The following is a 14,551-nucleotide window of genomic DNA, read 5'->3' as shown; positions in this document are numbered from 1 at the left end:
TTGTCCCAAGTGATTGAATAATGACAAAAAAAAAAAAAATTACAAAAAGTTGTCACTAAATGATATATTGCTCACACAGGCCATGGGCATATGTGGAATTGCACCCCAAAATACATTTAGCTGCTTCTCCTGAGTATGGGGATACCACATGTGTGGGACTTTTTGGGAGCCTAGCCGCATACGGGGAAAACCAATCACTGCCTTCAGGATTTCTAAGGGCGTACATTTTTGATTTTACTCCTCACTACCTATCACAGTTTTGAAGGCCATAAAATGCCCAGATGGCACAAACCCCCCCCAAATGACCCCATTTTGGAAAGTAGACACCCCAAGCTATTTGCTCAGAGGCATGTTGAGTCCATGGAATATTTTATATTTTGACACAAGTTGCGGGAAAGTGACAATTTATTTATTTATTTTTTTTTTTTGCACAAAGTTGTCACTAAATGATATATTGCTCACACAGGTCATGGGCATATGTGGAATTGCACCCCAAAATACATTCTGCTGCTTCTCTTGAGTACGGGGATACCACATGTGTGGGACTTTTTAGGAGCCTAGCCGCGTACGGGACCCCGAAAACCAATCACCGCCTTCAGGATTTCTAAGGGTGTACATTTTTGATTTCACTCTTCACTGCCTATCACAGTTTCGGAGGTCATGGAATGCCCAGGTGGCACAAACCCCCCCCCCAAATGACCCCATTTTGGAAAGTAGACACCCCAAGCTATTTGCTGAGAGGCATGGTGAGTATTTTGCAGCTCTCATTTGTTTTTGAAAATGAAGAAAGACAAAAAAAAAAATTTTTTTTTTCTTTTTTTAATTTTCAAAACTTTGTGACAAAAAGTGAGGTCTGCAAAATACTCACTATACCGCTCAGCAAATAGCTTTGGGTGTCTATTTTCCAAAATGGGGTCATTTGGGGGGGGGGTTTGTGCCACCTGGGCATTCCATGGCCTCCGAGACTGTGATAGGCAGTGAAGAGTGAAATCAAAAATTTACGCCCTTAGAAAGCCTGAAGGCGGTGCTTGGTTTTCGGGGTCCCATACGCGGCTAGGCTCCCAAAAAGTCTCACACATGTGGTATCCCCGTACTCAGGAGAAGCAACAGAATGTATTTTGGGGTGTAATTTCACATATTCCCATGGCATGTTTGAGCAATATATAATTTAGTGTCAACTTTGTGCAAAAAAAAAAAAAATTTGTCTCTTTCCCGCAACTTGTGTCACAATATAAAATATTCCATGGACTCGACATGCCTCTCAGCAAATAGCTTGGGGTGTCTACTTTCCAAAATGGGGTCATTTGGGGGGGGTTTGAACTGTCCTGGCATTTTATGCACAACATTTAGAAGCTTATGTCACACATCACCCACTCTTCTAACCACTTGAAGACAAAGCCCTTTCTGACACTTTTTGATTACATGAAAAAATTATTTTTTTTTGCAAGAAAATTACTTTGAACCCCCACACATTATATATTTTTTTAAAGCAAATGCCCTACAGATTAAAATGGTGGGTGTTTAATTTTTTTTTTTCACACAGTATTTGCGCAGCGATTTTTCAAACGCATTTTTTGGGGAAAAAACACACTTTTTTACATTTTAATGCACTAAAACACACTATATTGCCCAAATGTTTGATGAAATAAAAAAGATGATCTTAGGCCGAGTACATGGATACCAAACATGACATGCTTTACAATTGCGCACAAACGTGCAGTGGCAACAAAATAAATACATTTTTAAAAGCCTTTAAAAGCCTTTACAGGTTACCACTTTAGATTTACAGAGGAGATCTACTGCTAAAATTACTGCCCTCGATCCGACCGTCGCGGTGATACCTCACATGCATGGTGCAATTGCTGTTTACATATGACGCTAGACCGACGCTTGCGTTCGCCTTAGCGCGAGAGCAGGGGGGACAGGGGTGCTTTTTTTTTTTTTTTTTTTTTTTTCTTTATTTTTTTTGCTTTTTTATCTTATTTTAAAACTGTTCCTTTCATTTTTTTTTTTTTTTAATCATTTTTACTGTTATCTCAGGGAATGTAAATATCCCCTATGATAGCAATAGGTAGTGACAGGTACTCTTTTTTGAAAAAATTGGGGTCTATTAGACCCTAGATTTCTCCTCTGCCCTCAAAGCATCTGACCACACCAAGATCGGTGTGATAAAATGCTTCCCCAATTTCCCAATGGCGCTATTTACATCCGGCGAAATCTAAGTCATAAAATGCTCGTAGCTTCCGGTTTCTTAGGCCATAGAGATGTTTGGAGCCACTCTGGTCTCTGATCAGCTCTATGGTCAGCTGGCTGAATCACCGGCTGCATTCTCAGGTTCCCTGTTGAGACAGGAGAGCCAGAGAAAAACACGGAAGACGATGGGGGGGGGGCATTCTCTCCCACTGCTTGTAAAAGCAGTCTAGAGGCTAATTAGCCGCTAGGATTGCTTTTACATGAAAGCCGACCGCTGGCTGAAAAGAATGATACCAAGATGATACCTAAACCTGCAAGCATCATTCTGGTATAACCACTCAAAGTCGTGAATGCTGTACCTGAAGACAAAAAAATGGTTAACAATAAAGCACAGTAAACGGTAAAGTATAAAAAATTGCATACCTGAAAAGCAAACATGATAAAACATAATAACAATAAAACATTGCAGAATAGAATACAGTAAAAAAGAGCAGAACAATAGAGAGAATAGAGAGAGAGAGAATAGAGAGAGAACAATAAAACGACAACTATTATTTTTTATTTTATATTTTTGTTTGTGTTTTTTTTTTTTACACTTTTTTTGTAACTGTAACTTTTATAACTGTAACCGGTTCCAAGTTCGGGTCTCTCAAAATGCGATGGCATCTTGGGAGACCCTGTGAAAGTGTGTCCTAGTCTGTGCAATGCTGTACCCTACGCTAATACTCAGCTAGTGAATGGTAGCGTTCAAAACATTCACCAATGCAAAGACCAGGATTGTCAGGACAGGAGGGACAATAATAGCGGGTGTCACGCCTATATCCGCGCTTGCTGCAGACACAACATCTTTTTTGGGGGGGTTCGTTGGGTAGGGGTACTCGGGAGGACATAAAGAAAATGCCTCTCATGCAGCCGACTGCATTTGTTTGGGGATGTGAATGGGGGAAGTACGGGCGCTGCAGAAGTGGTGGGTTCCCAATTAGGATTGGCGAATGCAGCAGGAAGGGCATTATGGGCACGACGGGCCTGTGTTTGTCTTCTTGGTGGCAGCGGGACACTATTTGTGCTTGCCACCTCACCAGCTTGAACTGCACTTATGGGACTCGCCACGTCACCAAGTGTTACTGCAGTGCTGGTTTGACTACGACCGGGGTGTACTAGGCCGCTGGCGCTTGCCAGTTCACCAAAACGCTACCAAAAAAACTGTTAACGATCGCAGGGATCAGGCCTGACTCTGCGAACGCTGCAGTTATGCGTTTAGTGTTTTGTAAGTGACAGTGATCGATCGATACTGCACTTGGGTGGGCTGGGCTGGGCCGGGCGGAGGGGCAAAACGCAGGTGCTAGCAGGTATCTGGGCTGATCCCACTAACATTGCGTTTTTGGGAACCCTAAACTGCTGGGGATGCCAGTATAGATCTGATCGGATCAGATCAGATATTGATCAGTTCAGATACTATACCACTAAGGGAGGTGTACGGTGCGTGCGTGGGTGTTAGCGCTACTGGCACTAACCTGACGCTGCCTGGGGCTGGTGCTTGCCAGTTCACCAAAACGCTACCAAAAAAACTGTTAGCGATCGCAGGGATCAGGCCTGACTCTGCGAACGCTGCAGTTATGCGTTTAGTGTTTTGTAAGTGACAGTGATCGATCGATACTGCACTTGGGTGGGCTGGGCTGGGCCGGGCGGAGGGGCAAAACGCAGGTGCTAGCAGGTATCTGGGCTGATCCCGCTAACACTGCGTTTTTGGGAATCCTAAACTGCTGGGGACACTAGTATAGATCTGATCGGATCAGATATTGATGCGTTCAGATACTATACCACTAAGGGAGGTGTACGGTGCGTGGGTGTTAGCGCTACTGGCACTAACCTGACGCTGCCTGGGGCTGGTGCTTGCCATTTCACCAAAACGCTACCAAAAAAACTGTTAGCGATCGCAGGGATCAGGCCTGACTCTGCGAACGCTGCAGTTATGCGTTTAGTGTTTTGTAAGTGACCGTGATCGATCGATACTGCACTTGGGTGGGCTGGGCCGAGCCGGGCGGAGGGGCAAAACGCAGGTGCTAGCAGGTATCTGGGCTGATCCCGCTAACACTGTGTTTTTGGGAACCCTAAACTGCTGGGGACGCTAGTATAGATCTGATCGGATCAGATATCGATCCGTTCAGATACTATACCACTAAGGGAGGCGTATGCTGCATGCGTGGGTGTTAGCAGTACTGGCGCTAATCTGACGCTGCCTGGGGCGACGCATATCACCGCCGGGCGATTAGGGGGCTAAATCTTTATTCGGTAATAAACGGCGGGTGCCCTGACACTATAAAAAATAAACAAACTAACCAGCGTCACCCGTAACGGTTATACAGTGATCAGTGGTGAAAGGGTTAACTAGGGGGCAATCAAGGGGTTAAAACATTTATTCGGTAGTATATGGGGGTCCCTGTCGCTATAAAACGCTGACGGCGAACCTAAATATTTACCTCACTAACTAGCGTCACCAGCGACACTAATACAGCGATCAGAAAAATGATCGCTTAGCGACACTGGTGACGGGGGGGTGATCAAGGGGTTAAAAATTTATTAGGGGGGGTTAGGGGGGTATCCTAGACCTAAAGGGGGCCTAACACTCACTGCCCTAACACTGTAACTGTCACAAACTGACACCAATACAGTAATCAGAAAAAAAAAAAAAAAAAACCTGCTTGGTGTCAGTTTGTGACGGGGGGGTGATTGGGGGGGGGATCGGGGACGATCGGGGGGGGGATCGGGGTATTTTGTGTGCCTGGCATGTTCTACTGTGTGTGTAGTGTGTTGTGCACTCACATTGCAGTCTTCTCTCCTCGGCCCGGAACGGAAAATACCGAGCCGAGGAGAGATGACATCATTTCCTCTGCCTCTGTGTACAATACAGAGGCAGGGAAATGATCCCATTGGCTGGGAGCGATCGCGAGGGGGGGGCCACGAATGGATGGCCTCCCCCTCACCACCGATCGCCGGGGGAGATTTGCCGACCGCCGCAGGCACCGGGGGGGGGGTCCGATCGGACCCCCCACCCGCGGGCAGGCAAGGACGTACCTGTAAGTCCTTTTGCCTGCCCGTGCCGCTCTGTCGACGTATATAGTCGTGCGGCGGTCGGCAAGTGGTTAATCCAGATGTTTCCGAATTAACAAATTTGTCGAAATTTGTTAAAAAACTCATTCAGAAATCACTAACCCTGTTTAAACACCCCCACTAGCCTCTATGGAGCTTACTTACAGTATGTGTGGAAAGGTAAATATCAGTAGGTTGGGGGTTGTTCTTTCAAAAGACTCTTTTACTTTGCCTTCAATGGGTAGTTTTAAATTAAGGAAGAAGTGTGGGAATATCAAATAATAAACATACATACTTACCTATCTGCAGCAAGTTGATGCTGCAAGCTATCACCTGTTGGCTCTAAGCCTGAGAACTGAGCAATCAGAACTTTGGCCATGCTTCTTTTTTGACTAAAAAGAAAACGTTTTGTCTGGACATCAATTTAGTGATATTCTTACCACTTGTGAAGTTTGAGGAACATTTGACAACCTTCAATCATGAACCTGATGCAGGGGAAATTACCTATTCTTACAACAGATTTTGACTGCACTGCTGGGAAAACATTATACCTCTGAAACATTTCTTTTTCTCCAGCAGTAAGATATAAAGTGGATGGATAGAAATTTCTCATTTCATTCAGGCTTTCACAGGTGAAGTTGGGCACTTTGTAGCAGTAGAAGGCCTCTTCATAGACTGGATCTGCGTACTCACAAATCTCCTCGTCCTCTTTCTCTTCAAGCTTAAAGCCACATGGAGTTGTAGCTTCCTTGCCAAATTTTTCAAACTTTCCAAAGTATCCAATAACGCCCAGACTGCTGTGCCTGGATCTCCAAAGAGCGGCAACCCCTTCACTAGGGTGGAACAGCAAAATGGAGACTTTGGATTTTCCCTCCCAATACAATGGAAAATGGATATGATAAGAACCATTGTTGAAATCTTCTACCCTGCCAGAGACAGCTGCTCCAAGATCTTTAGAGAATAACCTTGGTCTTATGAAGTCTCCACCGTAGGTCTTCCTGTTACCTAAATAATCGTACATATCAAGCTGTATCACCAAGTCTTCTCCCACACAGTATTGTTGCTTGGGGTTTACTATGGAGGCCTTACTATTTTTCCCACTGGTGGTTCTGTTGAAATATGTGAATGGGGCTTCAGGGATAAGTCTTTGTATTTTCTCAAACAGGTTATCTATGTTAACTTGGAGTTCCGTTCTTGTTGTGAGAGGTGGGGTTTCATCCTTTTCTTCTGGCCTACGGCAACTTTGGAGAAGCTCTTTTAGAGAATCCTGAAATGCATTAGTCAAATGATACTAATTACTTTAGCAAAAAAAGTTCATTGAAATATATAAAAAAAGAGCTTACTGTAGCTACAGAAACATGATTTATTAATGCAAAGTTTGTGTTTTACGTCACCGCGTTTAGAACGATCGGATTTTCCGACAACTTTGTGTGACCGTGTGTATGCAAGACAAGTTTGAGCCAACATCCGTAGGAAAAAATCCATGGATTTTGTTGTCGGAATGTCTGAACAATGTCCGACCGTGTGTACGGGGCATTAGTCTGCTTTGCCACCAAGCTTACTGACTGTGTCTTATCTATTGCATGTTACAAACTCTTTTATACTGAATTCACTACCATTAATTGGTCAGTAAACAAATCTACCTGGTTTAATTTGCATGTGTGTGGGCCTTTAAATTCTTTGTTTATAACAGAAATGTCAGAACCCAGACTGTCAGAGGTGTCGGAGGACTTGCAAGGTCAAGGCAACCAGTGGGGTACAGAATCTTTGAGCAGCCCTCACGGGGGTAGTGCCACATACTGTATATATATTCTGTGTGATTGTTACAATGAAGAAAGTTCCAGTTTGCACCTAAGCTAGTGTTTTCTAGTCCGTGGGTGCAATATTCAGCTATAACACATGGTTCCTAGTTCCAGACTGGAGGAAGCTGTATACTGATGAAAGCATGCACAGGACCACCAGATTCCATGTGCCCCAGTTTTAAGAAAATCTCCCTTAGGTTCCATGCACACTGGAGCTGATAAACTGCAGTTTATTGGAGTTTGGGCATTTTTTTTAAAAGCCCATAAACTCCACTCTATGTTAGCCTATGTGTCCATGCACACATGGACGTTTTTTAGCTTTAATGAGCAGTGGAGTTTATGGGCTGTTTTCTGAACGCCAGAAATTCAAGAGGCGTTCAAGAGCAGTACTGGAAACGCCAGACACCGGTAAAAGGTGTTAAACGAGGGTTAACGCTGTAAAATAAGCGTTAAGCCTCGTTCAGCATTTCTCTGCCTCTATTCAAAATCAATGGTTCCCTATGGGAGCCCATTGATTTGAATAGAAGTCGCACTGCAGGTCGGATCATCATGATCCGACTTGCGGTGTGACTTGTGTGCTGAGGATGAAGGAGAACCCTCGCCAAAATTTAAAAAAAATTGGCGTGGGGTTCCCCCCTCAGACAATACCAGGCCCTTCGGTATACCGTCTGGTATGGATTTTAAGGGGAACCCCCTTCACCGAAAAAATGGCGTGGGGGCCCCCCAAAACCCATAAACCCTTATCCAAGCACGCAGCCTGGCCGGTCAGGAAAAGGGGTGGGGACGAGCGAGCACCCCCCCTCTCCTGAACTGTACCAGGCCGCATGCCCTCAACATGGGGGTAGGTGCTTTGGGGCTGGAGGGCACTGCGCCCCCCCCCACCCCAAAGCACCTTGTCCCCATGTTGATGAGGACAAGGGCCTCTTCCCAACAACCCTGGCCGTTGGTTGTCAGGGTCTGCGGGCGGGAGGCTTATCGGAATCTGAGAGCCCCTTTAATAAGGGGGCCCCCAAATCCCGGCCCCCCACCCTTTGTGAATGAGTATGGGGTACATCGTACCCCTACCCATTCACCTGGGGAAAAAAGTGTCAAAAATAAAAAACACTACACAGGTTTTTAAAGTAGTTTATTAGTCAGCTCCTGGGGTCTCTTCCGACTTCGGGGGTCTCTTCTTTCTTCTCCGCGCTCTCCGGTTCATCTGCCGGGCTCCTCCGCTATCTTCTGCTCTTTTGCCGCTCTTTTGCTAGTGGTGGCCCGGTCTTCTCCGTCGTCTTCTTCTGATGTTGACACGACGCTCTCTACCGCTGTAATGCTGGGTGATCAGTGCGCAACGACTTATATTGGCATGGGGCGGGGTCACCGGGTGACATCACCCGGTGACCCTGCCCCATGCCAATATAAGTCGTTGCGCACTGCTCATCCAGCATTACAGCGGGAGAGAGCGTCGTGTCAACATCGGAAGAAGACCGGAGGGAAGAAGGCGACGAAGAAGACCGGGCCACTGTTAGCAAAAGAGCAGCAAAAGAGCAGAAGATAGTGGAGGAGCCCGACAGAAGAACCGGAGAGCGGCAGAAGAACTGGAGACCGTGAGAAGAGCCTGGAGAGCTCGGAGAAGAAAGAAAAGACCCCCAACGTCAGAAGAGACCCCCAGAGCTGACTAATAAACTACATTTAAAAACCTGTGTAGTGTGTTTTATTTTTGACACTTTTTTCCCCAGGTGAATGGGTAGGGGTACGATGTACCCCATACTCATTCACATAGGGTGGGGGGCCTGGATCTGGGGGCCCCTTATTAAAGGGGGCTCCCAGATTCCGATATGCCTCCCACCCGCAGACCCTGACAACCAACGGCCAGGGTTGTCAGGAAGAGGCCCTTGTCCTCATCAACACGGGGACAAGGTGCTTTGGGATTGGGGGCGCAACGCCGGGCTGCGCGCTCGGATAAGGGTTTGGTATGGATTTTGGGGGGCCCCCAGGCTGTTTTTTCGGTGAAGGGGGTTCCCCTTAAAATCCATACCAGACGGAAGGGCCTGGTATTGTCTGAGGGGGAACCCCACACCAATTTTTTTTTCATTTTGCCGAGGGTTCCCCTTCATCCTCAGCACACAAGTCACACTGCAAGTCGGATCATGATGATCCGACTTGCAGTGCGACTTCTATTTAAATCAATGGGCTCCCATAGGGAACCATTGATTTTGAATAGAGGTAGAGAAACGCAGTTAAAAGCTAGCACCGCTAAACGTGCATTGACGGCAATGCAAAACGCTGATAAAATCTTGTTTTTTAAAGCAGCGTTTTCCTGCTAGCAATCCAACGTTCAGAATGGCCGTTTATGAGCTCCAGTGTGCATGGAGCCTTGATGTCTATCTACACCTTCTCCGTGGACTTTTATATTGACAACTTGGGTAAGTAGATGGTATTGGTGCTGCCCTAGTGATTACTCCTTCTGGCTTGTTAGAGTCAAAAGTAGTTCAAATTCCAAAAGGGGACAAATGTGGAGAAGACAGGAGAAAATAAAGGGTAGTCAATCCCCCTCCAACTCCTGAAATTAGCCTGTGATCACAAAGCTTGTGAAGACAATTGTGGATAATTAAAGTGAAACTTCAGATCATTGTTTTTTCTTGTTTTAGATACAGCAGGGAAGGGCAAGAACACCTGTCACTATTTTACTACTGTTTGTTTAGGTTTTATGTCATATGTAAAAGCCTATGTAGAAGCAAATGAGAAGGATTAAACATGAAAGGAAACTTATACTAATGAAATATGCAGACATTTGCGAATGGTGATCTTTTTTTTTTTTTTGGTTGCACCCCCCTTTGCCTCCTGAACCATACTATTGCCTAATGAGACCTACTATTACAATGAGTGAGGATCAGGGACATAATCTGGGCCTATTTGCCTTTCAATGACCTCTTATTTGGGGTTATGGGGTGCTTTACTTTCACATACCAACATTTTCTTGGGGAGAAGTGCCAATTTAAACAGGTACTTAAGCAGGGTGTACATGTATCCTGATGAATCGTACAAATTTCAATGTGTTTGTATAACTCTCTGTTCTGTTAAATGGTCCTGCTGGAAAACCAGCATTCGATCAGTGCATGAAGCCAATGGCTGCAGGGCTGATCTGTGTATGCTAACAGAGGGGGAGGAGTCCTGCTGTCAGAATACAATAGCTCAGTGAAGGAGATTCCTGCATCCGACTCACTTGTGTGGATGAGGGAATCTGTCAGGTTCTTTTTGTTTAACCCGCTGATTGAAAAAAAAAAAAAACTGTTTATTCCCAGCCTCTGTTATTTCCATATTAGATACATATTAGACTAATAATAATTTCTTTCAAGAGTAATTCGATTTTTATTGCTGTACTTGGCCCATTGGGATTGATTTGTCCTCATCTCCTAACAGTTTTTGGGAGAGAAAGTGAGGTCAAATCCTACCACTGACTGTTGTCGCTAAAAAAAAAAAAGGTGAGAAGAAATCTCCAAATTGGCACACATGAAAGGTTCCTGCATTATAATCATCCATATACAAGAAAGTTCACCTGAAATTGGGTCCTGTGCCATCCATAGCTCACAAGAAATACTGTGATTAGTAGAACTGCAAGATGCCATCTGTTTATGGCCATTGGTGTCTTCAAAAGTCTACCAAGAGAAGAGAAGGAAGGTTATTTATGGACAAAGAAGGGAAAAGGCAGAAGAAGGGAGGGGGAGGAAGGAAAAAGAGAAAAGTGAGGAAGGGGAGAAGAAGAAAGAGGATAGGAGAGGAGAGTAGGGGGAGGGGAAAAAAGGAGAAGAAATGAGAAGGAAGGGGAGGGCAGGAGAGGAAAGGGCACGGAAGGGGATGAGATTTGAAAGGATGGGACAGGAGAGTAGGGGAGGAGAAAACAGAAGTAGTGAGAAGGAGAGTAGAAGAAATGAGAAGGAGAGGAGAAAAGAAAAGAAATGAGAAGTAGAGGAGAATACATGAGGAGAGGAGAAGAAATTAGAGGAAAGGGGAGGGGAAGGGAGGGGGGGAGGAGAAGGCAAAGAGGAGGAGAAATGAGAAAAAATGAGAAGGTAGGGTAGAACAGGAAAAAAAGGAAAGGCAGGGAATTTTTTTAGATTTGAAAGGATGGCAGAGGAGAGTAGGGGAGGAGAAAAGAGGAGAAAAAATGAGGAAAGGGGAAAAGTTGAGAGGGGATGAGAAGAGAGGAGAGGAGGAGAAGAGGAGAAGCAGGAACGGGGAGGGAAGGGGACGAGATTTGAAAGGATGGGAGAGGAGAGTGGGGGAGGAGAAAAGAGAAGAAATGAGAAGGAGAGGAGAAAAAATGAGAAGAAGAGGAGAGGAGAAGAAATGAGAAAAAGAGGAGAGGAGAGGAAAAGGGAGGGGAGAGGAGAGGAGAAGGGGAGGGGAGGAGGAGAGAAGAGAAAAAATTAGAAGAAAGGGGAGGACAGGAAAGGAAAGGGGAATGGCAGGGACATATTTGAGATATGAACAAACCAACTTAGTCCTTAGCAACAGAATTCCTCTAAAATGCAGATTAGTAGGGGGTCAACTGCAGGTCAAAAGCACATGAATGATCTCAGAAAATCTCAAACTGGTGCCATCAACACAAGCCCAAAGTCAGTTACATAGTAGGCGAGGTTGAAAAAAGACACAAGTCCATCAAGTCCAACCTATGTGTGATTATGTGTCAGTATAATGCCGCGTACACACGAGCGGACTTTACGGCAGACTTTGCCCAGCGGACTTTTCGACGGACTTTACGACGGACTTTCCGAATGAACAGACTTGCCTACACACAATCAACCAAAGTCCGTCAAATTCGTACATGATGACGTACGACCGGACTAAAATAAGGAAGTTCATAGCCAGTAGCCAATAGCTGCCCTAGCGTGGCTTTTTGTCCGTCGAACTAGCATACAGACGAGCGGACTTTTCGACCGGACTCGAGTCCGTTGGATAGATTTGAAACATGTTTCAAATCTAAGTCCGTCCAACTTTTGAGAAAACAAAGTCCGCTGGAGCCCACACACGATCGAATTGTCCGACGAAATCCTGGGCAAAGTCTGCCGTAAAGTCCGCTTGTGTGTACGCGGCATTACATTGTATATCCCTGTATGTTGCGTTCATTTAGGTGCTTATCTAATAGTTTCTTGAAACTATCGATGCTCCCCGCTGAGACCACCGCCTGTGGAAGGGAATTCCACATCCTTGCCGCTCTTACAGTAAAGAACCCTCTACGTAGTTTAAGGTTAAACCTCTTTTCTTCTAATTTTAATCAGTGGCCACGAGTCTTGTTAAACTCTCTTTTGCGAAAAAGTTTTATTTCTATTGTAGGGTCACCAGTACGGTATTTGTATATTGAAATCATATCCCCTCTCAAGCGTCTCTTCTCCAGAGAGAATAAGTTCAGTGCTCGCAACCTTTCCTCATAACTAAGATCCTCCAGACCCTTTATTAGCTTTGTTGCCCTTCTTTGTACTCGCTCCATTTCCAGTACATCCTTCCTGAGGACTGGTGCCCAGAACTGGACAACATACTCTAGGTGCGGCCGGACCAGAGTCTTGTAGAGTGGGAGAATTATCGTTTTATCTCTGGAGTTGATCCCCTTTTTAATGCATGCCAATATTCTGTTTGCTTTGTTAGCAGCAGCTTGGCATTGCATGCCATTGCTGAGCCTATCATCTACTAGGACCCCCAGGTCCTTTTCCATCCGAGATTCCCCCAGAGGTTCTCCCCCCAGTGTATAGATTGCATTCATATTTTTGCCACCCAAATGCATTATTTTACATTTTTCTACATTGAACCTCATCTGCCATGTAGTCACCCACCCCATTAATTTGTTCAGATCTTTTTGCAAGGTTTCCACATCCTGCGGAGAAGTTATTGCCCTGCTTAGCTTAGTATCGTCTGCAAATACAGAGATTGAACTGTTTATCCCATCCTCCAGGTCGTTTATGAACAAATTAAATAGGATTGGTCCCAGCACAGAACCCTGGGGGACCCCACTACCCACCCCTGACCATTCCAAGTACTCCCCATTTATCACCACCCTCTGAACTCGCCCTTGTAACCAGTTTTCAATCCATGTACTCACCCTATGGTCCATGCCAACGGACCTTATTTTGTACAGTAAACGTTTATGGGGAACTGTGTCAAATGCTTTTGCAAAATCCAGATACACCACGTCTACGGGCCTTCCTTTATCTAGATGGCAACTCACCTCCTCATAGAAGGTTAGTAGATTGGTTTGGCAAGAACGATTCTTCCTGAATCCATGCTGATTACCATTAATGATACCGTTCTCCTTACTAAAATCTTGTATATACAGTAGCCCCTTATCATGCCCTCCAAGAGTTTACATACTATTGATGTTAGGCTAACTGGTCTGTAATTCCCAGGGATGTATTTTGGGCCCTTTTTAAATATTGGTGCTACATTGGCTTTTTTCCAATCAGCTGGTACCATTCCAGTCAGTAGACTCTCTGTAAAAATTAGGAACAACAGTCTGGCAATCACATGACTGAGTTCCCTAAGTACCCTCGGATGCAAGCCATCTGGTCCCGGTGATTTATTAATGTTAAGTTTCTCAAGTCTAATTTTAATTCTGTCCTCTGTTAACCATGGAGGTGCTTCCTGTGTTGTGTCATGAGGATAAACACTGCAGTTTTGGTTACTGAAGCTCCCCGATTCACTCGTGAAAACTGAGGAGAAGAATGAATTCAATACCAGTGGTAACAGGCTCCTATACGCATTACTACTATAACACTCTACACAGCACAAACTGCCAAAGGAGCGTCTGCACTTGAGATTGCTTCTTGTTGCTTTAAAGTGATACTAAAGTCTCGTATTTTTTTTCCATAAAAATAACAAACATGTCACACTTACCTGCTCTGTTGCAGTGGAGTTGCACAGAGCAGCCCAGAGCCTCCACTTCTCGGGTCCCTTTTCTGCTCTCCTGGCCCCTCCCTCCTGTTCAGTGCCCCCACACCAAGCAGGTTGCTTTGAGGGCACCCGAGCCGAGTCACAGATCCCTGTGTCCATTTAGACATGGAGCCCCGACTTGGCCTCTCACCCCTCTCCGAGGTACTCGTGGACATCGCTGGGCAGAGAGGGACCTCAGGTAAGTGTTAGGGGGCTGCTGCACATAGAAGGCTTTTTATCTGAATGCATAGAATGCATTAGGATAAAAAAAACATTCTGCCTTTACAAACCCTTTAACTTATATTGAGTTTTGGAACACCCCTTGCCCCTTCTACACCTCTCCCACTTTAGTTCTGTTGCTAAATATACCCATAAATGTCCAGAGATGGTCACTTAAAGGCCAGTCCTATCTAAAATTCATAGCCCAGTTTTAGTGGATTGCAATGGTTTGAATCACCCACCAACTTAGTAGACATCTGTAGGACTTATTACCTGTAGACCAGAGAAAAAAAGTAAAAGAGTAAAAAGAAGGCAGCATTCCCTTTCCTTTAAAAAGTTGAAGT

The 14,551-nt window shown here is 45.1% G+C and overlaps 1 protein-coding gene across 1 annotated transcript in view; it reads right to left on the bottom strand.

Moving 5' to 3' along the window:
• The window catches only part of LOC141148688 (NXPE family member 2-like), a 35,397-nt gene extending 24,679 nt beyond the window's left edge, over nucleotides 1-10,718 (bottom strand). The window contains exons 1-2 of the mRNA XM_073636330.1: nucleotides 10,624-10,718; nucleotides 5,835-6,550 (exon numbers count right to left, since the gene is read on the bottom strand). Coding sequence (XP_073492431.1) covers nucleotides 5,835-6,550; nucleotides 10,624-10,707 — 800 coding nt within the window. The 5' untranslated portion in view covers nucleotides 10,708-10,718. The remainder of the gene's footprint in view (nucleotides 1-5,834; nucleotides 6,551-10,623) is intronic.
• Nucleotides 10,719-14,551: the final 3,833 nt, after the last annotated feature.

This window comes from Aquarana catesbeiana, linkage group LG06 (assembly GCF_042186555.1).
Source record: "Aquarana catesbeiana isolate 2022-GZ linkage group LG06, ASM4218655v1, whole genome shotgun sequence".
Taxonomy (NCBI): domain Eukaryota; kingdom Metazoa; phylum Chordata; class Amphibia; order Anura; family Ranidae; genus Aquarana; species Aquarana catesbeiana.
This window is presented reverse-complemented; position numbering and strand designations above follow the sequence as displayed.